This window comes from Hevea brasiliensis, chromosome 12 (assembly GCF_030052815.1).
Source record: "Hevea brasiliensis isolate MT/VB/25A 57/8 chromosome 12, ASM3005281v1, whole genome shotgun sequence".
NCBI lineage: Eukaryota > Viridiplantae > Streptophyta > Magnoliopsida > Malpighiales > Euphorbiaceae > Hevea > Hevea brasiliensis.
This window is the reverse complement of record NC_079504.1, coordinates 12789622-12812948: the sequence shown is the minus strand read 5'-3', so window position 1 is coordinate 12812948 and position 23327 is coordinate 12789622. Positions and strand designations below refer to the sequence as shown.

The window sequence follows — 23327 nt, the reverse complement described above, 5'->3', positions numbered from 1 at the left end:
TAATAATAATTATATTTTTATTAATTAAATTAATTTTAATATTTGAATAATTTTAATTTATATAAATTTAAAATTTTTAATCTTATTTATATTTAATTTAATAAAATATAAAATTTTATAAAAATGTAATTAATTAAAATAAAAAAAATCATATATAAAAAAATAAAAAATAGAATTAATTTATAATTTATAATATATATAAATAAATATGTAAATTTAAAATTTTGACAATAATATATTAATATAAAAGATTAACAAAAATTTACTTATACAAAATTAAAACACGGGAATGTAAAATAAGTAAAAACAACGTGCAAAGTACATTCATAAAACGATTAGTTAGTATTAAATATAAAAAATTAAATAATAATTTAAATGTCATGTTATTTTAATTATTTAAAAATATAATTATATAATTTTTATATTTTAAAAAATTTGAATTATTTAATTTTTTTATAAAACAATTATTTTTTTAATTAAATTATTGAAAATTTAATAAAAATCGAAAGTATTAACGAATAAATAGAAAAAAAAATATAGAACTAATAAATATTTTTTAAAATAAAAATAGATATTCTTATTAAATAAGAATGGTATAAATAGTAATTTTATAAAAAAAAAAACTATTCAAAGATTTCATATAAAATACTACAAAATAAATCTATAAAAAAAAAAAAAAAACTAAAATTAAAGCAAATTTCACCACGCGCCCCCTTCGCGCTAACTCAAACTCAGTCTCCCTGATCCCAACAAACTAGCAGAGCTACAAACCCCAAAACCCAAAATTCCCAAACCCTAGACTCACGCGTCAAAAAAATTGTTGTAATTCTAACAAACACAGAATCCAAATGTACATCAGAGCTAGAACAGCATAGCGGAGTCTAGAAAAAAGAAAAAAAAAAGGTGAAAATTTTCCAGTAGCTGTAAATTCTTGAGAGAGTGAGGAAATTCCGGAGGAGAAAGCCCTCCTTAAATGGCGTCGTCGAAGGTGATGGCATCGTCGAAACCGAAAAGTTCGGATCTGACATCATCATCATCGTCATCAGTAACTGCTCGATCTCGACGCGCTTCTTCTTCTGCTTCTGCTGCTGCTGTTTCTGTTTCTGTTGCTGCTTCTTCTACAAAATCACTTAATGATTTTTCTTCTATTCGTAGTCTGACGCCATCGTCGTCATCATCGGCGACGTCTACAATGACCGTCGACGGAATCCTACGTAATAATGTCTATTCCACTCCTTCCGCTGAGTCTACTCTCCTCGACGCCCAAATTACTCTCTTTGACGCCCCTGCTCCTCTCCTCCCGGCAACACCACCACCACAACCGCCGGCGACGGCGGCAACAATTGAGACAAACCATGCTAATAGTAGCAATAATCAAGAAATGAACAGTGTTCTTCCTCAGGCTAGTAAAACCGTGGACGATGTATGGAGGGAAATTGTTGCAGGGAGAAAGGAGATGAAGGAGGAGCCCGATGAGATGATGACGTTGGAGGATTTTCTGGCCAAGGCTGGGGCAGTGGACGTTGGGGAGGAGGATGATGAGATCAAGATGCCGCCTCCAGAGAGATTGAGTGGGGGACTTTATGCGTTTGATCCGGTTCCACCCAGTGCTTTCCAGCTGTTGGATAAAGTAGAGGGGTCGATTGTTGGGTTTGGGAATGGGATGGAGCCTTCATCTGCTGGAGGAGGGGGAAGAGGTGTAGGCAGGGGAAAAAGAGGGAGGACTACCGTAACGGAACCATTAGACAAGGCAGCACAGCAAAGGCAGAGGAGGATGATCAAGAATAGGGAGTCAGCTGCCAGGTCTAGAGAGAGGAAGCAGGTGATTAAGTTGTAATGTTGTGCGGTGTGTTTCTTTTTGCACAAATGCTGAGCTGTGCCTTGTTGTTTTTTTTATTGAATTTGGTTGATTTTTAAGGCACATTCTCTTTCTAAATTGTGGTCTTCTGGGTTTTAGGCTTATCAAGTGGAATTGGAGTCCTTGGCAGTGAGGCTAGAGGAGGAGAATGAGCGATTGCTGAATGAGAAGGTAACTTCTTATTGAAATTGTTTTAGGGAAAAAAAAAAGGGAAGGTAATTTTAGGTTTATAGAATCCTTTGCTGCAAGCAGGGTACACTTCCAGTTTTGACTCTCATGGAGATGGTATACTTAAGACTTTCTCTTTGCAGCATCCAGATTGGAGAATTACTTGTAGCTAAGCTATGGGATAGGATAAAATAATATATAATAAAAAAATAAAAGAGCAAATTCATTTTTTTTATTGAACTTTCTGAGCTGGCTATTTGAAGTTGGCCCCTTTGCACTATTTCAATCCTTGGCCATTATGTTGTTGCCAACAAATTGTGCTTTTGATAGGTTTTTCCTCTTAACATGGTCCCTTCGGCAACTTTAACATGAATTGACTTCCTCCATCTGCAATGGATCCAAGGAAATGCCTTAAACTAGTGATTTATTATTTGCTGACTTAATTACTTGTAGTCAAGCTACTGGGGGAAAAAAATAGAGACTCTGTGATAGGTTTGGCTGCTTACTTTGAAGTGGAGTGTACCATCGTTCAAGTATGGTCTGCCATCAACTATTGATGTTGATTTCATATTCTCGATGATGTTTGCCTTAAGCAATGCATCTAGTTTTGTTCTCATTGCCATTTGTAGAGAGGTGTATTAAATTAAACTAATGTCTAATAAGTTTATATTTTAATTGTCTTTTCTAGAATGTGAAATACTATGATTTTCTCAAACTTTTGGAGTCATCAATGAGAAAAGAAAAGTAAATTAAAAATCTGTGTGTACCATTGTACATCTGTGACCAATTCTCAATTTTAGCTACATTTGTATGTCTATTTCATACTGCAAAAATTTAATCCTATTGCTTGTCCTCTGCTGCTTAGTTTTTTTTGGTTCTCTGAAACCGCTTAAAAAAATGTGAATGAGTAAGATTATGTTTACTCAATATCTATTTTTATAGTAGGTGCTTCATCTCAAATGCTAAGGTTGTTGAACATGGTTTTATTTATTGCTTTGGCAATTGGTGTTAGTTACTGTTTCCCTACCGCCTGAGTTCTGACCTCGCTTTCCTCCTTCATGCTTTTTCTACTCAAATGTCTTGATTTGCTCACTCTCATAGACTCACAGTATAGTCAACTCTCACTGGTTTTGGTGTTCATATGGACGAGCTTCATGGTATTTAGGTCACTACTTTAAAGGGGAATTATCTTAAAATGCATTTTCCCAGGGCCCATTCTTCAAAATGATTAGGGTTTCATGCTATGCTGTTGAGCAACTTAGTTTATTTCTTTGGTTGCATAGTGGAACATAGGGCATATCAGCTTTGTTTACTTAAATGTAATATTGTCATGGCGTCAATTACTCACTGACAACACTTGTCATGGTGCTCTTAAGTTAAACATCAACAAGCATTCACCATATTTCATTTAGTTTTTAGTTTTTCAGGCAGTTTATTACTTGATTTTGTTTATTTTAAAAAATTGGTTGGATCAGGTAAATACAGTTGCTATACCTTTTTGTCTCTTCTCTTGGTTTGTATGTTGTATTATATCCTTAATTTTCAATGATTATGAAAGAGAGTATCCAGTTTTTTATTTAATATTATTGTTATGATCTCTTGGATTTTCTCTACTGAAGTTTTAGGCTTGTTGATGACTTACTTGTTCTACATCTCCTAAGCAAAGTATTTTATGTATTCTGACCAATGAAATTTGTTGTGCAGGAAGAGAGGACTAAAGAAAGGTTCAAGCAGGTATTAATATTATTTTGATGTTACTTGTCTTTCGGAAATATGGAGAATGCTTACAATTTGATTAGGTTAGATTTTTCAGAATAATAATGATAATAAATAAATAAAGACAGTAAAAACAGGTTCTAGTTTATAACTAACTGAGATGAAGGAATAGCTAAACTTCTGGATTATTAGGCATTGACCATAAAAACAAATTTTAGATGCATGAAAAAAGGAGAAGGAAGCCTAGCATAATTTAACTTTCAGAGGATATTGTTTTCAATTCAGATTTTTTTTTGTCTATCATAGAGGTGCTATGCATTCTTTCTAATTTAAGACCAAACAAAAAGGATTTTGGTTATGGTTCTCCTTGCAATGGTGTGGGCTTGTGACTGAGTGACTGGTGTACAAAAGGAGGATGCGTTTGTGCGTGGAACTTTCGATATGAATATATGGAAATAAATATTTATCAACAATTGAAAGGTGTCTAAATTTCATTAAAAAAAAAAAAAAGAAGGTATGAATTTCAGTAACATATTTTTACTGAGAAATATATGGACTCTTTAAGGATACAACTTGGGACCTTTCCCATGTTATGTAATTCTGTGACAGAAGTTCTATTTAATGTACCAACCAGAAGCAAAGACTACTTCCTTTTAAAAAACTGAAGGACAAATCACACAGAATTTACCTAGAAGCATAGACTGTCTTTTTTTTTTTGGGCAAATTGAAGGACAAAGTCATTTGGAATTTCAATTGCATTTATAAGGTGCCATTTTTTACTTTTTCTTGGTTGAAAATATCTAAGATCAAAAAGGATGGTGGGATTATCTTTTGTTTCTGATGTAGATGTACTGAACTTAGAGACTGAAGGGAAGATCTAGATTTCTTTAGCATAACAGGTCCTACACTCCTACTAAAATTGGCCGGTACAAGATTGAATTCATTTTGATGCCTCTTTCTGAATGAGTTTCCATTTTACTCGGTAGGTTTTGAGAGTTCCTGTAGATGGACATTACATCTGAAAGCAAGTCCTTCGTGTTTTGTTTTGTTACATAAAAGGATGAGAGATCCCTCAATATTCTGAACCATAAAACTTTTAGAGCTTTTTTAGTTTAAGAAAGTGTGGATTAATCAGTGTTTAATAATTTTTAAGAGGGAAAATGAAATTTGTACACTTCTAACTGAATGTTGCTGAGGTAACCAGATTCATAAAGCATGAAATGCAGGAAATAAGCAAATCACTTTCAATACTGAAATGTTGGTTGAATCGTTTCTCCTTTCTTTATCATGTGGATATGAAAGGAAATTTGGTAATCAAAGTCTCGACTTCCAATTATTCTTACACAAGCAACTTGTAACTGCAGTAAATAAATTTTCTGTGATGAGTTTGAAAGAAAATATTTAAATGAGTTGCAACGAAGTATATTATCTTTATTTTTGGTGGTTACAAACATTTTCTTTAGAATTGTAGGGTTCAAAAAAAAAAAAAGAATTGGTTCAATCATTACATTTGTAATGGGTTTGAGTTCACCCAAAACCTCCCATCAAAGAACCACATAAAGAAAGAAAAGAATTGTTGGTAAATACAATATGTGTTATGGCGTGAAGGTCTTCAAGTTGTGTTGTGCATAAGATCTGAGATTTCCTGGTCCAACTATATATGTTATAAAGAGAGCAGCCAACTTGTGTTTCACCTGACAAAGTTAACAAGAATAAAGTTTTAAAGATGAATGGAACTGGAGGCAGGACTTGAGAACAAGGGTAAAATGTCCAATTATTATTTTTTTCATTGTTTGTCTCAAACACTTCCCCATATATATTTTCAGAGTGTAAACTTGAGGAAAAGAACGATGAAAATGGTAACTTGTTTAAACATGGTTCCATGGATATGACCATGTATGCAAGCAAGAAAATTGTTAGAGAGGAGACGAGGGAAAAATGGGTTAGTAAAGCATAAACCATTGACTTATCAGTTGTTTTTTCCCCTGCAGCTTATGGAGAAAGTGGTGCCTGTTGTTGAGAAGAGAAGACCACCCCGAAGGCTTCGGAGAGTTCAGTCCTTGCAGTGGTAAGATTGTATGTGCGCAGGGCGTGAGATGAAAGACAAACCTTTTGCTGATGTGGAGAGTAAATCAAAAGCAGTATTGTTGGTAAATTTCATTTTCTTTTAAATTAGGTTTTTGAGCCCGATTGTTGTCTAAGAGCAATCGCAGTTCTTAAATTAATTGGGGAAAAAAAAAACAACATGAATCATGGGAGGAAAATCCCTTGTTTAACTGAATTTAGGGAAGGATCCATCACAGGAAGATGGATGTCAGAAGGTAGTTATCTAGTTTGCAGGTGTAGCAATGCAAAACTTAGTGCCTCCCGATTGCTTAAAGAAAAGGGAAAGAAATTCAAAATTCTGGACCGGCACAAGTGTTGGCAACTTATGATAGCTCTTAATACAAAATATAGATTGTTGGATGGTAACTATTTAGGGTAAAGTTCATGCTGCATTAATTTCCTGAAAAAATTGGTGCATGTGTCATCGCTGATGTGAACTGAAGCTGTCTTGTTGGAGCATCTCTCTCTCTCTCTCTCTCAATCCTGTGATGATGGCGATATCATGATGTAAGAAATGGTCCTTTGGTAGCGCATTGTATAAAAATTGCGTGCTGCGTATTCTGCACGCTCAAGGGTATTGTTAAAAAAATGACACTGCTTGTAATCATTCCAACTAGTGAATTGAATTGAGGCTATCATCAGCAACTTTAAATTCTCGTAATGGAGGAGTATGTACAGGAGTATTACAAAACACGTTCTTTTCCCCGGTACAACTATTGTTGGTTATGATTGTAGCTGCACAATTCCAAATGGAGCCATGCTGAGAGTGAATTTGGAGAAAGGCTTAGAACAGGGGACTGAATATCTGTTCGGTAATTTACAATTAAGTCCTGGAGGAATAGTAAAAGCCTACCTAATAGTAGCAGTTTAGTCATCGACTTTTAATTCTATTAACAAGTGAGTCATTGTTGTATAATTTATTCCGTTTATTCTATTAATTCTTTTTCGATTAAAAATAATTTAATTTTTAAAATTTTATTTAAATAAATAAATTTATATAATATTTCAATATAAAATAAATAATTACTTAAATATAAAATTTTACTAGTGAAATAATATTTAAAGGGCTAATTTGTTTTAAATTAAAAAAGTAATTAAAGGTTGAGAATCAAATTATTACTTACAAGGGATTAATAAGTAAATTTAGCTGTACTTTATATTTCAGGGACTTAATAGCAAATTATTCATATTTGTGATGTAGAATTGCTTTCGGCGCGCGCGTTAGGCAAGTATTTGGTGGTATTCGAGGTCTCTTTTTTGAGCTTTTGGAAATTGGAAGTACTTTTGATAGTGTTGTTTTGTATTTTAATCAGTCTCTTTTTGTTTCAGTCCTGTCTTTTATTGGTGGCAGAGTTGCCCCACGGCACGTCGAAAATTACAAACAAAAGCGCCTGCCCTCCAGGCTTGAGCACAGCCTTTGCCTCCAATAGCTAAAAGTTTTCTTTGTTCATATATTTTCCAAATAACAAGAAAAAAAAAAAAAAAACCAGTCAGTATGGTACCTCAACTGATTTGGCTTGCATTCCCAATTGCACGGTTCATACTATCCAAATTATAATTTTTTTTTACCAGAAAATATTGGAATATCGCATTATAAGTTCATAAACTATATTAAATTTTATTTATCATCTCTTAATTTTAAGAATTATTTTAATAATATTCTTAAATTTCAATTTATATCATAAAAATATTCTTGACTTTAATTTAACACTATTCAAAATTATTTATGCCATTTTTCGATGAGAGCTATGATTAGATATTGATGTAAACATGTCTACGTAGAATAAAAAGAATAAAAAAAAAAGTTTCTCTCTATCATGTGACATTTTAATAATAATTTTTTTCTCTCTCTTGCCCCTTTTCTCTAGCTTCAATCTTTCAATTTTTCTTCCCCAGTAGCCTAATCCCTTTTCTTTTATGACTACACGCCACCTCAAAAATCCTACAATCTCATCCTCAGATAGGTGAAAACCCTTTTGCCTCTAGCCACACTCTTCTTTACCCTCACAAATCCATCTCTCCCCTTTCTAGCTTCCTCCACATTGTTTCTATTCAGCCTATAACTTGCTCTTTCACTCCTTCCTCATACCCTTAGTTATTCTTTATTTCTGCTTTGCATTCTTTCACGCCTTTTCACTGCCTTCATTTTGCTTACTGTCTTAAAGCTTTTCAAATCCTCATACCTCTAGTTCTCGGAGGTTGAAACCTCGCAATCTCATAGATCATGCTTTGCCTATTATGGAGGAAGGTTCTTGAATCCCCACATCACATAATTAGCCTCTCTTGCCTCTGTTTCTCAAAGCCTCACACTCGTTCTTCCTCTCACTAGTTGCTAGTAAACAAATGCCCTTCCTCCACCTTCCTCTCACTCCTTAGAACACAATCTTCCTCTTATTCTCTTCCTCTTAGTTTCACTAATTAGTCGCCTCCTCTTTAGTGTTTCAGTGGTTGAAATTTTGTGTGCATCTGGGTTGAAATTTTATTAATTGTTAATTGGTTTATATTCTAATTAATTTTGTTAATTGAGTTGAAATTCAGCCTCCTTTCGTCTTTCTTATCTCATTTTTTGGTTCTTCATCTTACTCATAACACATGTAGCACCTTTTTTTTCTTCATTGGTTGAAATTTCGTCTTATCTTGTTCACTTGGGTTGTTATCTGGTTGAAATTTTGTTAATTGGTTTCTATGGGATTGAATTAATTTTGCTAATTTAGGTTTGTTCTGTGAGATGGATTAATTTTGTTAGTGTGTATTGAATAATTTTGTTAAATTTGATTGTGATTGATGTTGTTGCATATTGTGACGAATGATGTTTTATATTACATCTGAGTTTAATTTTTTTTTGGGGGCTTTGATTTTCATTTCTGTGTGCATTTGGGTTTGATTGAAACACATGTGTTTTTGTTTTGTTATTAATTTTTGTTCATCATATGGAATGAATCAAGATTTTGGGTGTTGCGTAAAGGGATAGCAAGGTTGCACTAGAAGGAGAGAAGAAATGGGTTAGGAGAGAAAAAAAAATATATATTTTTTATTATTAAAATGCCACATGGTAGGGAGAGAAATTTTTTATTCTTTTTATTCCACTTAGGCATGTCCATGTCAGCCTCTGGCTGGAGCTCTCATAGAAAAGTGGCATCTTTGGGTAGTGTTAAATTGAAGTTAGAGTATTTTTGTGATAAAAATTGAAGTTTAAAAATATTACTAAAACAATCTTCCAAGTTGAGCGACGGTAGGTGAAATTTAGCCTCATAAGCCCAATACACATAACTTGTTACAACAATCCCACCCAAAGCCAATAGACATAGAGCAAAGCCCAAAAACATGGAGGCCTAGGACTAATTAGGTTAACCCAAAATCTTCTCTAGTGATAGCCAACCCACGAAATGCCTTCTAATAGCACAGACCAGCCAACGAGTAATAGCAACCATTGAAGAAGATCTGCAAAGTCAAGATAAGAGAAACTCAAAGAGGCATGCCCAACTGGATTTAAACCTATCCAACTAAATCTCATGATCCCCCAATCAAAGGAAACAACACTGACTGTAAAAGGTGAGAAAAGCAGTAGCATGACTGAAGAGCCAAACAGGCTAGGACCAAGGCCGGCTAAAACTAGGAAAAGGCATGGCAAATAAATGGGCATCTCAATCTCCTTTAGCCTTGACAGTCGATACCCAAACATACTCACCTGTGTTACCTTGTACTCCAGCCAACAAGGACACTCCCTTTCGTAAAAAATAGAAACCTTGGCACACCAATCTGTACCATAACCCTCATAATGAAGCAAAACCACCATAGACCATTAGTGAACTAAATACCCATCAAAATTATACATAAGCCATACTAAAGAGAATGAGGGAGGTCTGTCCTTCAGCAGGTGAACAAAAAAAAGCCAAAACAAAGCAGGAGATGGCCACACAGTGTGAAAACCCTGATCGAGAAACTCTAGAACACTAGAAAAGTGTAACACTCCTAATTTTTTTGGCCACCACTATCCATAGTACCCATGTGGGGAACACCTGAAGAATCCTCTGCTCTATTTTTCTTTGCCCTTCCGCTGTCATCCACAGTATAGCTAATCTCAATCTGTCTGGCTCGATCAACCACCACATCAAAAGACTGATCTGACATCATAGCCAGGTTTGCATACCTCCTATCAAGCCCCTTTAGGAATCTCTTCACCTTCATAGTTTCTATAGCTACTGCTATAGGGGCATACCTGCTCAATTCTAGAAATTCTGTAGCATATTCATCTACAGACCTGTCATTCTGTCTTAAGGCCTCAAAGGCCCACTTCTTTTGATATCTCAAACTTTCTGGTACAAACTGGTTGATAAACAGTTCTACAAACTGAGTCCACGAAAAACCCTTTATCCGAGGTAATATGTAGTCATTCATCCATTGTCTAGGCATAAGCCCCATGACATGCTGCATACACTCTATAAGTCTTATATCAGTCAATTGCAACTCTGTTCCTGCCTGTTTGCAGGAATCCAAAAACTGATATGCATCATCTGACACATCATAAGTACCACGCACCAAATTCTTGAAATTGATTATCTGTTTGTAAGGCTCCCCTCTTAGTGCGGTGGATTGCTACTATTGGGGAGGATAGACCATATACTGTGCCATCATATCGATGGTTCTCTGCAAACCAGCTAGAGTAGCTGCTATTGGGTCCATGGGACCTTGTGCCATAAAAGATTGATCCTGAACTGGTGGCAGCTGCTCTTCTACTTGAGCAGCTCTAGGCCTCCTAACCCGCCTCCTCGGGGCAGCCGTCTCATCCTGTGTCGACATCTCGTCAGGCACATCTGGTTCTGGTGCAGTGGCAACTCTCATGCTTCTACGCATTTTCTTGAAATTCAGCAGCATTAGCCCACAAAATTCAAAACAGCATGTTACACAGCTCTATAGACTCATATTTATACATAATTATATGAAGCAGAAACTAGAAGCAAAGATGACAATGCAAGACAAATGTGGACCCTATTTTCCGCATGTGACTCCTATTAGACTCTTCCCAACACTTTAGACAATTTTCCCTATGAATCTGGAGCCTAAGCTTTGATACCACATTTGTCATGACCCAACCTATGGGTCGGACCGGCACTAGGACCTGGGCTAGCCTAAAGCCTCCGAGGCCCGTAGTAAGCCTAACTATTCCTTAACCCAACTCTAAGACCCATTTGGGCCCAATTTCAAGAATTCAACTGGACAGAGTCCAGTCATAAAATGGACCTTTCAACGGGGAGTTTTTGACTCACCCGACCTGTAAACACAATATGTAATCAATTGGGGACCTCAGCTCACCCTCCACATACTCAAATGTTATAAAAATAAATGGGAGCTTTGCTCCCTCATCTAGTCCATCAACATGCATAAAATAATAAGTTTACAGGTCCAAAATAACAATTTATATTACAGACCTAAATCAAATAATTATTTCTAACACATGAGGAAATTCTAGAGTTAACAGATTTATACAAACAATAATAAATGACCTGCGAGGGAGAAAAGCAGGTTAACCTCAAAAATATCCTCCTGTGGCTTGGAAAAATATTGAACAGGAGTGAGCATTCGACTCAGAGAGTAAAATATCAATTTTAACCATAATCTCTATAACTATCTAAAACTAATGCACCCTGTAGAGTGAAATGCAAAACAGTAAAAAGGTAATTTGGAGCACTCACACACCCAGTAATATCAATCATAATATATGGGAGCTGATCTCCTATACAGCTTTCTTCAATCCAACTTGTGCCAGCGAAGAACTCAAGCCGGACTTTCGCTTAATAAACCAAATCGGAGTCCCAGCGAAGAACTCAAGCCGTGACTACCCCCGAAGGACCGAGTCCCAGTGAAGATCTCAAGCCGTGTCTACCCGTCCTGTTCATAGCCAACACCACATCACACGCACACTGCTCCAAATTACCACAACAACATACATGGCACTTTAACAGTTGTGAATGCAACATAAAACGTGCCTATAGTTTAACTACATATATATATATATATATATATATATATATATATATATATATATATATATATATATATATAAGTGATGCATGGGCATACTTGAACATATAATAATAGTGAAATTACAATTACAATTAATATTTTACTCACAGACTTGACAGCGGTCATTGTGGCGGCTGGGCGGAGGAAGAAGGCTGTCTCGGTTCACCTGAAAATTTTATTACAATCATTTAGTAAATTTGACTCAATACAAACTAAGAAAAAGACCAAAGACGTTTTAAGTCATGCCGAAAATCCGGCAGAGTCTCCCTTATACTTAGGACCTACCCAACCTGCAAAAGAGCTCAAAACGCACTTCTATATTCACAAATCATACACTCACAACTCAATCACATCACACAGCCCCTCCTGGGCCCATCCATACAGTCCTTAATCACAATATGTAAATTTACAGTTTAGTCCTTATAATTGATCATTTTTGCAAAACTGCCCAAATAAGCTCTAAAAATTCTAAAACTTTGTCCCACGGTCCTTAGCAATATTACTAGGCTATTGCAAAAAGAATCATAATTTTCTGAGCTACCACGAATATTTTATAGATTTTTAATCCCATTTAAGTACTAGAAAATTATGAAAAAGCAAGGTTCAGGTTTACCTATGCCTATTCTGACTTTGGGGACGCGCTCAGGACATCTGAAAATGGTGGGGTAGCCAAAACCTCGATCCAATTCGGAGACTTTTTCGGTAGCCGGTCTGTCTGGCCAGAAATTCACAGACTTGGACAACTGTCGAATTTCCGCGAATTGAAGATACCTACACGAAGCCCATAATACGGGGGTTAGTACATAAATTTTATGAAATTTTCTAAGCTCATTTAATGCTCAGAAAAATACTACGAAGTTCCGTGGGACCCACCGAAAAATGGTATCAAAAAAATTTGAAATTTATATTGCCCGAAGCTCTTGACAAGTGGAGCGCTCTGGTACTCTCGGTTTTCTCGTGGGATTTATGGTTTGCGAGAAATCTAGCCCAAAAGTCAAAATGGGTTAAAACTTCCCGGACAAAAATTGGACAAACCGCTCAATAGATTTTGGTGTTCTTGGTGTCTATGGAAAGCTCTCGACGAGTAGATGTTGTTTGACACAAGACCCAACGCAATCGGTGGTCGGATCGGCCGAATTTCGACCCGGAAGACGAAGCGTCGCTCGCATGCAGGGGAGGCATTCGTGAGGGTTTTCCGACCGCCTGGGGCGTCGGCCGGTCGTGGGCAGGTGGTGGGGCAGCGTGTCGGGGTGGTGGGGTGCGCGGGAGGAGGAGGAGAAAATGGGAGAGAGAGAGAGAGAGAGAGAGAGAGAGGGAGGTCGAGACGCGTGTGGGGAGAAGAAAAGGAAGAAGGAGCTGGTCCGATTCGACCGGTCCGATCCAGGCCGGTTCGATTCAGGATACAAAATTTTTATTTTTACTATGCCTTGGGACCGAAAACGAGACCCAAAAATTCTGAAAAAAATTCTAGAAAACTCAGAAAAATTCGTAGACTGCAAATATATTTTTAGTTTTGCCACGTGGTCTTTAAATTAAATTTTAAAAATCATCAAAGTTTTTATTTTTGGAAAAATCGAACTCGATTTCTAAAATCCGAAAAATTTCAAATAATTTTCTAAAATTCAAATAAAAAAATATCAATAATTACCAAAAAATAATAAATTTAAAAAAATTAGGGGTGTTACAAAGAGAGAAGAAACTCTCATTAACGAGGAGATAAACTCCCACTAACCTATATTACTATAAATCATTAGTGATTTATGTTGTTAGAATTATCATTATGAGATTACCATAAATAGATAATAAAAAAATATCAAGCACACACATTTCAAATAATATTGTCACAAACTAATTATTACCTCATATTTTACATTTATCATTGAATAAAATGAAATTCACTTTATAATAAACAAAGTTTCTTTGTATTCTCTCTATTCCTAATTCATCATTCAAAGTTTCAAGTGATAAGTAAAATATTATAAAATTAGAAATAATGATTAATTTATCCGAACATGTCTAATTTAGCTATTTTTTTAAATTTTAAATTAAATTAGAACAAAACTTTTAATTTAAGCTCAGAATAGTTCAACACTTTTCAAGTGAAAAATACATACCAAATGAAATTAATATTTTATATTTTTAATAATAAAATATTATTAATTTTATATTTCATATAATTAATTAAAATTTAAAATATATAAAATATTTTATATTTTAATGCAATTAATTAAAGTAAAAATATTAAAATCAAAATTATTTATAATTAAAATATAAAAATATTATTTTTATATTTTCATGTACTTAATTAAAAATTAAAAAAATTAAAATTACTTATAAGTAATTAGATTTAAAAAATATATAAAAATCAAACCACTTGCTATTTTGACTCGTGTTCTTCACAATGAAAAGTATTGAACTATTTTGATTTAAAATCGAAAATTTTATTTTAATTTTGCTATAAAAAAAAAACTAAACTAAACATGTCTAATGAGTACAAACAAATTCAACATCATTCCCATAAAGTTAAGTAATTTATTTAAAGTACCTCGGTCTTAGGAACTAAGCATGCAAGTTCTTCACCACAGACAAGAACTCATTTGTCTTTAATGTTTAACCAATCGTACATGTGTTGAAAGTCTGCTACGATTCTATTCCTAAACCTTAAATAGACAAACCCTAACTTTGATTCCATTTTAAAAACGTTTATAAGGAATGTAAGAATAATTTTTATTTTACAATTAATTTCGATTGAATTTCAAATTTAAAATCTTATCATCTTGAAGGGGACGATAGTATTATTAAATTAAAATTTATTAATTAACTATAATTATAAATTAAACTATAATTACAACATATAAAAAAATAATTCAAACACAAGTGAGTTCTTAAGCTCATTTGAAGACAACAATAATTATTATTTAATAAGAAAATCATAAAAGTGAATCTCACATAAAATGAGTAAAATTTAAAAAGTAATACTCAAATGGAATAGAGTCTCCTATGATTAATAAACAAAAAAGTAAAAAATATAATTACAATAGATATATATAACAGTTTTATTATAAATATTAAATATGGTAAGTTTTATTATAATTAATAATTAAAATTTATTTATTATACATATAATGATTGTATGAAATAATTTTTTGTATATAAGTGTTTTTATTTATAAAAAATAGTGAAGAAAGTTGAAGATTTGCTCGCCAAAAGATCTTGTGGTATTCTTTACAACCTTGTTTATGCAATGACATTGTGCAAATTAAAGAAACAAAGCATGAAGAGAGAGGGATTCCTTGAGAGAAAGTAAACTAAGATTCATCATCCCACCAAGAAAAAGTATAACCCTATGAAGTGATTATAGGCTCTTTATTGCCAAAGGACTGCATGGTTATAATCACAAAACTAATCATTTAAGAATAATAATCCCCATCAATTTTTTTTTTCTCAAATCCAAACCCCACCAACGCAAACCCAAAATTTTCCTTCCATATTCTATTTGATTGTTCCCCTTCTCTCTCTTTTTATTATTATTATTATTATTATTAAAGGTCTTGATGATGAGGTTACGATTTTCCACAAACAAAATCATTCCACCTTTTACTGTGTAAAAATAATAAACTAAACACCCTCTCCAGTACTTCCTTCTCTGTCATCCATTCAAATCTCCTCTCTTTCCATCAAACGCTAAACACATCTGACATTTTAACAGTCTTTCCCTCTCCCACTCTCTCCAAAGATCTCTCTCTCTCTCCTTTTCTCTCAAATATTTTCAAATCAAAACCTTCTGCTGCTTATAATGACCCAGAACCAGACTCAGATAAGGTCTTTTAATTGATTCACTGCCTCTAATTGTCTGATAATCTTTAAGACCCATGAAGATTTCTTTCATGCTTTCATTTCTTCTTCTTTTTCTTCTACTCTCCTTGCTCTGTCAACATTGTCACTCCGCAAAAATCTTTGTAGATGGTGTTTCAGAGTGGAAAAACCCTAGTGTTCATGTAGGAGACTCAATCAGTAAGTACTTAAAAATATCTTTCTCGCTTTTTGCTTTACTATTACTGATTTATTACCTTTAATTTCCTTCTTTGTATGACTACCTACCAATTACTAACATTCCATAGCTTTGTCTTCTCGCCTTCTTCTTCTTCTTCTTCTTTCAGCTTTCAAACACAAGTATCACTACAACCTCTACATTTTCCAGAACCAAAGAGCATTCAATCTCTGCAACTTCACTCAAGCCTCAATTCTCACTGAGCCCAACACCTCCTACACGGTATATAAAATGGTTAAAAAAAATCTTTGGATGTTTCTCTTTATACATTATTTGGGTCCTTGAAAAATTGGCTTAAGACGACTCTGTTATCACTGATGAACCAGCCTCTCTATAGAATGCCAACATTAGCTTTGAAATTTTTGTTTTTTCCCATTTTTGTTCTCTCTCAAAAGTTTTGAGCTTTTTATATGAAATGACTAACAAATTTTAATTCTTGTCACTAATGCAAATCAAGTGGTACCCATCACGCCCTGGTTTGTACTACTTCGCGTTCAACAACGGCTCTCAGAAATCTTGCAGTCAAGGCTCTCAAAAACTCTCCATAAAGGTCTCTTCACAAGCACCACCACCAGCAGCAGAATTCCCTCCAACAGCACCTCCAATTCCACCACCCATTTCCAATGGTGTATTGCCTTCACCGGCTCCAGAACCCAGTAGTGGTGCAAGCGGATCTCCATTGACAGTACCAACGGTGGTGCCGGATAAAAGTGGCGGCGTGCCATTTATCTATAGTAATCCAGCCGTCCCTTTGCCTACCGGTGAAGTTGATTCCGCCACTATTCGCCCCTTGTCCGCCTCTGGTCATCATCAACAGGTACCTCTCCTCCCATGCACACATAGCATACATCATAGGAGACGACTCCAATTCAAAAATTAATTTTTTAATAAATGTGGAGAAGATGCAAATATAAGATTAAATCAAACTGAGAGGTAAATTTGTCATAAATTTATAATTTATTTATTTATTTTTATTTTTCAATTAAAAAAAATTAAGATTTAAAATTTTTAACGTATACATTAGACACAAACAGCTTAGTTAGGAGAATCCTAGCATTTTCATCAACCATTATTGTATTGATAAGCAAATATTTAATAATTGGACTATTGACTAAATATATTATATCTTGATTTACATTTATCCGTTCACAAGCAAAAGAAAATTAAAAAAAAAAAAGGTTATGTTGATAATAAAAACATGTGATGAGTCGGTGATTTTGATAGGCAAAATGATTAATTGGGTTGTGCATTTGGGTGGGAATGCAGGTGGCAGTGGGGTTACTTGGAGCTCACATGACTCTATTTTGTGTGGCATTGCTGGTGCTACTGTAAAAGGAGAAGGGCTGCAATTTGGTGTAAAAAGAAGATAAAGGAAGCAATGGTTTTGAGTAGCTAGGTCACTAATTAATTATTAATTACTGTGGTTATTGAGTCCAAAGTATGATGATTATGATGCTATCTGGACCCTACTTTTGAATCATATTGCCACTTTTTGATCTTTTGTTTAGCCATGCAATTGATTGTTACTTTTTCTTTTTTGTTCTTTCAATTCCCACTCTTTTCCTTGTTGTGTATATTTGAATGTAATTTTCAAGCTCCAACACCAATTGGCTTTTAGGTAAAGTAATTCTCTCTCTCTCTCTCTCTCTCTTTTTTTTTTTTTATCCATTTCACTTAATTGGTATGATTGATAATCTAATTAACTAGCTAGTTTATGCCCTTTAACTTGCATTTCTACAAGCTTATAATTATAGTTGATTGAAATTTTCTTGAGATTTATTATCCCAAGTGATACAAACAAATTTTTATTTTCATTTTAAGAAAATTGAAAAAAAAAACAAAAAATTCACATTATTATTGTTTTAATTAAAAAAAAAACTTGATTAACCTTATTTGATTCAATAATTAAAGGCATATCACTTGTCTTATAGTGCTATGTTCGAGTTTTCACTCTTCCAATCTCTTACTAAAAACCTAGTTTGATGTTATTTTATTATAAATTATGAGGTGATATTATAAAGAGATATGTTTTCTTTCTTCATGAATATTTAACTTTGGTATAAATAATTTAAATTTAATTAAATTAAAGATGAGGATTTTAAAAAATAAATAAATAAATAAATAAATATATATATATATATATATATATATTCTTCTTTTAAAAAAATTAAAAATATACCGCTATCACTTAATTATATTGACCAATAATTTATAACATAACCCATTCTAAAATAGAATGATGAGTCAAAAGGTGAAATCATCCGAATCTCAAACCACTCCACCCAACCCAATTATTGCCAATTGTAGATGTGAATGAGTTATTTGAAAAAGAAAAAACATGAATGAGTTTATTATCATTAATTATTGTTTGCTAATAGAGGGGAGTCAACAATAATACAGAGAAAGCATGGAAACTTTATGTTAAATTGATTAAGACATTGTTTGGCTAGGTAAGTGATTTACGAGCTTCAAGTTTTTAGAAAGTGTAAAAAAATGACTTAGTTAATTGGGAGTAAATGTCCACTTCCTGAAAAATGAAAGATCAATTTTTTTTTTCTTTATTTCCCAAGAAGTAAGTTGTTTATTCTAAGGTCTTGTTTGGTTGAGATAAGTAGACCATGGAAATAAAAATTTTTGGAAAGAGTAAAAAATAGTCTTATTTGATTTGTATTATCAAATCAACTTCCTGGGAAATAGAGCACTCTACTAGAAATTAAGGCACAAAGAAAATCAGAAGAAGCCCCTCCTGAGAAGGAAAAGCCTCCAGCTATAACAGCTACACATCCAGAAAATACAACAAAGGAACCTGAGGAAATTAAACTAGAGAAGGATTGATCAGCCAGAGAAACACTGAGAGAGGAGCTTTCTTCATTTGAAAAGCAGCAGAAGAAACTGGAAATTCCTGAGGCAGAGATTGTAGAAAAAGAAAAACTTGAATAAACTGTTCTTGGAAAAGAGAGCACTGAATTGACAGAATCCACAGATACAGTAACTCAACAAGCAGAAGTGCCAAATCTTCCAACTCAATCTGAGCAAGAACAGGCAACAAAAACAGTAGGAGGTGAAATATCTCAAGAATCTGAAAAGCAGGAACCTGATGCAAATGTTCAAGAACTAACCAAGAAATGAGAGAAGTGGAAAAACATAAAGAGGTGAGCTATTCTTGTCTCCATGATAGTGTTTGTCATTAATTACATGTACACACACTGGTTTTACTGATTTGCTATTATTGAAAACAATAAAATCCCATATTTTATCAAAATAGTTATTCAGTTACACTTGTTTGAGATATTAAAGTTATTCTTGTATTGATCAAGTTCTTCAGCATGCTTTCCTAAGAATGCTTCTTCTTGAGAAATGATGAGGGTGTACTTGGTGCTCTCAATTTTATCCTTTAGAAATCCAAAATTCTTAAGGAGTAATGAGTATATTTTAAAACCAACAACTGTTCGGTATAGTGGTAAGGCCAACAAAAGAATTCAAATTAAATCATTAGAGAAAGTATTGTTAAAACAAACAGTCACGAATCTTCTGCATAAGTATATTAGGCCATGAACAGTTATAATAACTTGCTAAGGTTTATGGGAATTATAGAATTATCAAAACAGTAGGTTTGATTTCAAATTAAATTAAATCAATCAATTAATTCAGTTAAGTTGGATTTGTTTTTTCAAATTTAATAGTTTCCCTTAATGTAAACTCATTTAACTTCTAAATAAATTATGAATCACATATTAAACTTTCAACACCAAACAAGCAATACCCATAAGCCAAAAACCAGCTAAAAGAAAAATAAAGGCCAATTACATGAATTGTATTTGAAAATCCTAGAACTCAATATTAGATCCAAAACAATACACCAAATTGACAAATTCTATGATCCCAATTAAGAAAAAAAATGACGAAAAATTTTAGCATAAAAATTGATAAATATAAAGAATAAGAGCGAATACAAATATTGCACATACTGCTTTGCTTGAACTTATCATTTACCTTGTTGATGACATATTCGATAACGTGGATACAGATTGTATTGATGGTCATCAATATCATAATATTTTCAACTCTCTCTTCTGGAAAATCTTTTCCAACTTGGCTAATTATTTCTTCTCTTTTTCAATTTTCGTGTGAAAATTCTGAACAAAACTAAATTTCGAGAAGAAAATGAAAGAAAGAAAGAGATGGATAGAGAAGGAAAGGTCTAAAGCTTCACCGTAAGCGGAGGATTTGCGGATAAAACGGGCTAGAAGAGAGAAAGAAAGCGGACCAAAATGAAAAATTAAGTGTTTGGAATTGTATTCAGCCTGATTATTTTTGTTTTTTTCAAAATTGAATCCAACCAGATTTAAGTAAGATGGAATTATAACTTATTAATCGTTAAATAAATTTTTAAATATAAATTCATATACTTTATATATTTTTTAATTAATATTATAGATTGTCGCAAGGATTTTGCAGTCGCTGGACGAATTCTCACCGAAGTGGGAAAAGTAAGAGTCGCCACTTTAATTTTGAAGAAAATTAAAGAAAACCATTTGTAAAAATTAAAATCCACTTTGAAAACAGAGATTCTAGGTTTGGGGTCCGTATACGGGTGGGGAAGTTATTAGGCATCTCACCTCGTCCCTCAATGAGGGTAAGCAGATTTAATGTTATGCTCTTTATAAATTAATAATTTATGGGGTAGAATGATGATGTTAATCCTTTGTACGGATAAAAGGAATATTTGATATTTCACTATTTTGGGTTACCCAAGAACACGAATACATGAGATGACCCTTCAGTGAATAGGTGTTGTGTAATGAATTTTTGTTGGGAGTTAATTCGAATATTGAAGTTGTGATATTTTAGTTTGAATTTAAGCTAAGAGAATTTGGGTAAGAACTCTCTCCCAATCTCATTATGTATTCTGTTAAAATTTAGCGGATTTCAGGTAAGAACTCTCCCCCGATCTCCACATATTTCATTAAGATTTTTGCCGAGAATTCGGGTAAGAACTCTCCCCCGATCTCTTAATATGTTGCGTTTTAAAAATTTAGGCTGAGTTCGGGTAATAACTCTCCCCCGATCTTTTAATGTGTTGCGTTTAAAAATTAGGCTGAGTTCGGGTAAGAACTCTCTCCCGATCTCTTAATATATTGCATTTAAAATTGTGTTGAGTTCGGGTAAGAACTCTCCCCCTATCTCTTAATTTATTGCATTTAAAAATTAGGCCGAGTTAAGGTAAAAACTCTCCCCCGATCTCTTAATATATTACGTTTAAAAAATTAGGCTGAGTTCAAATAAGAACTCTCCCCCGATCTCCACATATTTCATTAAGATTTTTACTCATAATTCGGGTAAGAACTCTCCCCCCGATCTCTTAATATGTTGCGTTTTAAAAATTTAGGCTGAGTTCGGGTAAGAACTCTCCCCCGATCTCTTAATTTGTTGTGTTTAAAAATTAGGCTGAGTTCGGGTAAGAACTCTCTCACGATCTCTTAATATATTGCGTTTAAAATTGCGCTGAGTTTGTGTAAGAACTCTCCCCCGATCTCTTAATATATTGCATTTAAAAATTAGGCCGAGTTCGGGTAAAAACTCTCCCCTGATCTCTTAATATATTACGTTTAAAAAATTAGGCTGAGTTCGAGTAAGAACTCTCCCCCAATCTCTTAATTTATTAAGTTAAAAATTAGGCTGAGTTGGGGTAAGAACTCTCCCTCGATCTCTTAATATATTGTGTTAAAAATTAAACTGAGTTCGGGTAAGAACTCTCCCCCGATCTCTTAATATGTTTATTAGAATGGTGTTTTATAAGAATTTTGAACTAAGGATTCTGGTAAAGGGTCCTTCTTGACCCCTTTTATATGGGAATAGAGTATCAAAGACACAGGAAACCCATGTAACGCTTTTCCTAGCCTACGGGACCTTATAACTAAATGGTGGATGAAAGGCTGAACTCCTTGCCGATCTCCTGCATGATCGCTTTATCAGAACTCTTTGATTTGCGATATCCGATCTCTTTTGTAGTCGCTCCCCCGGGATCCAAACTTATCTTGATTCTCGATCTATTGTCTTATCGCCTGGGTTCGTTCCAAGACCCGATCTCATAACTTATTTGTTTGACCTAATCTTGTTTCCAACCTATTCGACCTTTGCTACACCTATATTCTTTTATCATTTATCATTTATTCAAACAAAAAACTCTCATGTTAAAGTACTCCTGCCTATATTCTTTAGAGCATTTATGAGTCGCCGATGACTCGACCATCTATTCTCGAAAGGAATGAAAACTAGGTGACAATAAATGGAGTTTACGAATGAATAAAAAGAAGGCATAGGAAATAACTACGGGCCTAGATAACCTATTCTGAGATTTAGTGTGACTGGATATAAAGAAACTTTAAAAGAAAACTGGAGAAAATAAACTAAGATTATTCAACAAAATGACAGTTTAGATGCTTACTTGTGAAAAGTTAAGGAGACAGGTGAGCTGACTCCGGTATCCACAAATCTTGGAGAGGTGAAAGTTGATGGCTGAAAGACTTGAGCTTACCCGAGGTAATGGGAATGGATCGGAACAAAGTTGAGCTCGAAAAGTAATGCACAGATACTAGGGCGGTGGAAATGAGGCAGAGTGAAGATGGTTTCACAGGGTGATGCACAGGGACTGAAAATGAAAATATCAAGATTTAGAGCTCATTTGGATGAAATACTTCAGAAAACTGGTTTCTAAAGTTTCTCAACACTTTGAAAGCTCCGAATAACAAGTAGGAAGACTGAATCAAAGTCCAGAGTCTTTCCACGATAATACCACCTTCTTCTCCTTTTTCTACAGTGTTGTATGCAGGTATTTATAGGGAACGGGTGTCCAAAATGAAGGGTCAGGATCTTATTAGGGGGAGACGGAGGGCTCAAATTCAAAAGGATATAATCTGATGTCTAAGAATTAAAGAGAATCAAAATAGAAGGTTGGGATTCCATTCAGAATATCTATCCTTTCTCCCCTTAATCCAACGGTCGAGGGTCTTTCCTTACAAAATGGATCCAAAGGCTGGGAATAATAAGTGCTGAATCTGTCGTCTACTTTTTAATCTGAGGGCTCTGGATCCATCCTTACGATTATAATTAACGGTGGAGATCGGGATATACAGAGCTAATTTAACCGTTTGGCGTCTGGCGGCTAGGAGGGCGTCCTTGCAAATGAGATGTGTGGTGAGGATCTGATCATGCCTGCAATGCTTTAACTAACTCGGACCTGACGATGAAGAGAGTTAATTGAAAGTTTCGACCGGAAGTTATTTAACCCCTCTGCACTCTCCAATCTCTATAGGTCGTTTCTTGTTTCTTTCGATCTTGTCGTGACTGACCCATCCTAAGATTATTATTCCGATCTCTATCTTCTTTTACATCCGATTTTTT

At 34.1% G+C, this 23327-nt stretch overlaps 2 protein-coding genes and 2 long non-coding RNA genes across 4 annotated transcripts in view; 3 read left to right on the top strand and 1 right to left on the bottom strand.

Annotated features, from left to right (window-relative positions):
* The window catches only part of LOC131171332 (uncharacterized), a 39638-nt gene that overhangs the window by 3905 nt on the left and 12406 nt on the right, over positions 1 to 23327 (top strand). The gene's annotated exons all lie outside the window — the stretch shown is intronic.
* LOC110670963 (G-box-binding factor 4) lies at positions 670 to 6509 on the top strand. The gene is made up of 4 exons (XM_021833287.2): positions 670 to 1822; positions 1958 to 2029; positions 3731 to 3760; positions 5734 to 6509. The coding sequence occupies exons 1-4, from the start codon at positions 974 to 976 to the stop codon at positions 5812 to 5814; spliced, it is 1032 nt and encodes a 343-aa protein (XP_021688979.2). The 5' UTR covers positions 670 to 973; the 3' UTR covers positions 5815 to 6509.
* Positions 15496 to 17546, top strand: LOC110670961 (early nodulin-like protein 18). The gene is made up of 4 exons (XM_021833286.2): positions 15496 to 15886; positions 16033 to 16145; positions 16381 to 16740; positions 17190 to 17546. The coding sequence occupies exons 1-4, from the start codon at positions 15745 to 15747 to the stop codon at positions 17253 to 17255; spliced, it is 681 nt and encodes a 226-aa protein (XP_021688978.2). The 5' UTR covers positions 15496 to 15744; the 3' UTR covers positions 17256 to 17546.
* LOC110670973 (uncharacterized) lies at positions 18611 to 20207 on the bottom strand. Its single transcript, XR_002497994.2, has 2 exons — positions 19917 to 20207; positions 18611 to 18951 (listed from the first exon to the last, which is right to left on the bottom strand). It is a non-coding gene; the product is annotated as an uncharacterized LOC110670973 (long non-coding RNA).

Excerpts from the sequence above, each read along its gene's own strand:
- LOC110670963 (XM_021833287.2), top strand. The coding sequence starts at position 974 with ATGGCGTCGTCGAAGGTGATGGCATCGTCGAAACCGAAAAGTTCGGAT. Across the intron at positions 1,823-1,957 it reads GGTCTAGAGAGAGGAAGCAG|GCTTATCAAGTGGAATTGGA; the intron begins GTGATTAAGTTG and ends TCTGGGTTTTAG. Across the intron at positions 3,761-5,733 it reads CTAAAGAAAGGTTCAAGCAG|CTTATGGAGAAAGTGGTGCC; the intron begins GTATTAATATTA and ends TTTCCCCTGCAG.
- LOC110670961 (XM_021833286.2), top strand. The coding sequence starts at position 15,745 with ATGAAGATTTCTTTCATGCTTTCATTTCTTCTTCTTTTTCTTCTACTC. Across the intron at positions 15,887-16,032 it reads TCATGTAGGAGACTCAATCA|CTTTCAAACACAAGTATCAC; the intron begins GTAAGTACTTAA and ends TTCTTCTTTCAG. Across the intron at positions 16,741-17,189 it reads CCTCTGGTCATCATCAACAG|GTGGCAGTGGGGTTACTTGG; the intron begins GTACCTCTCCTC and ends GTGGGAATGCAG.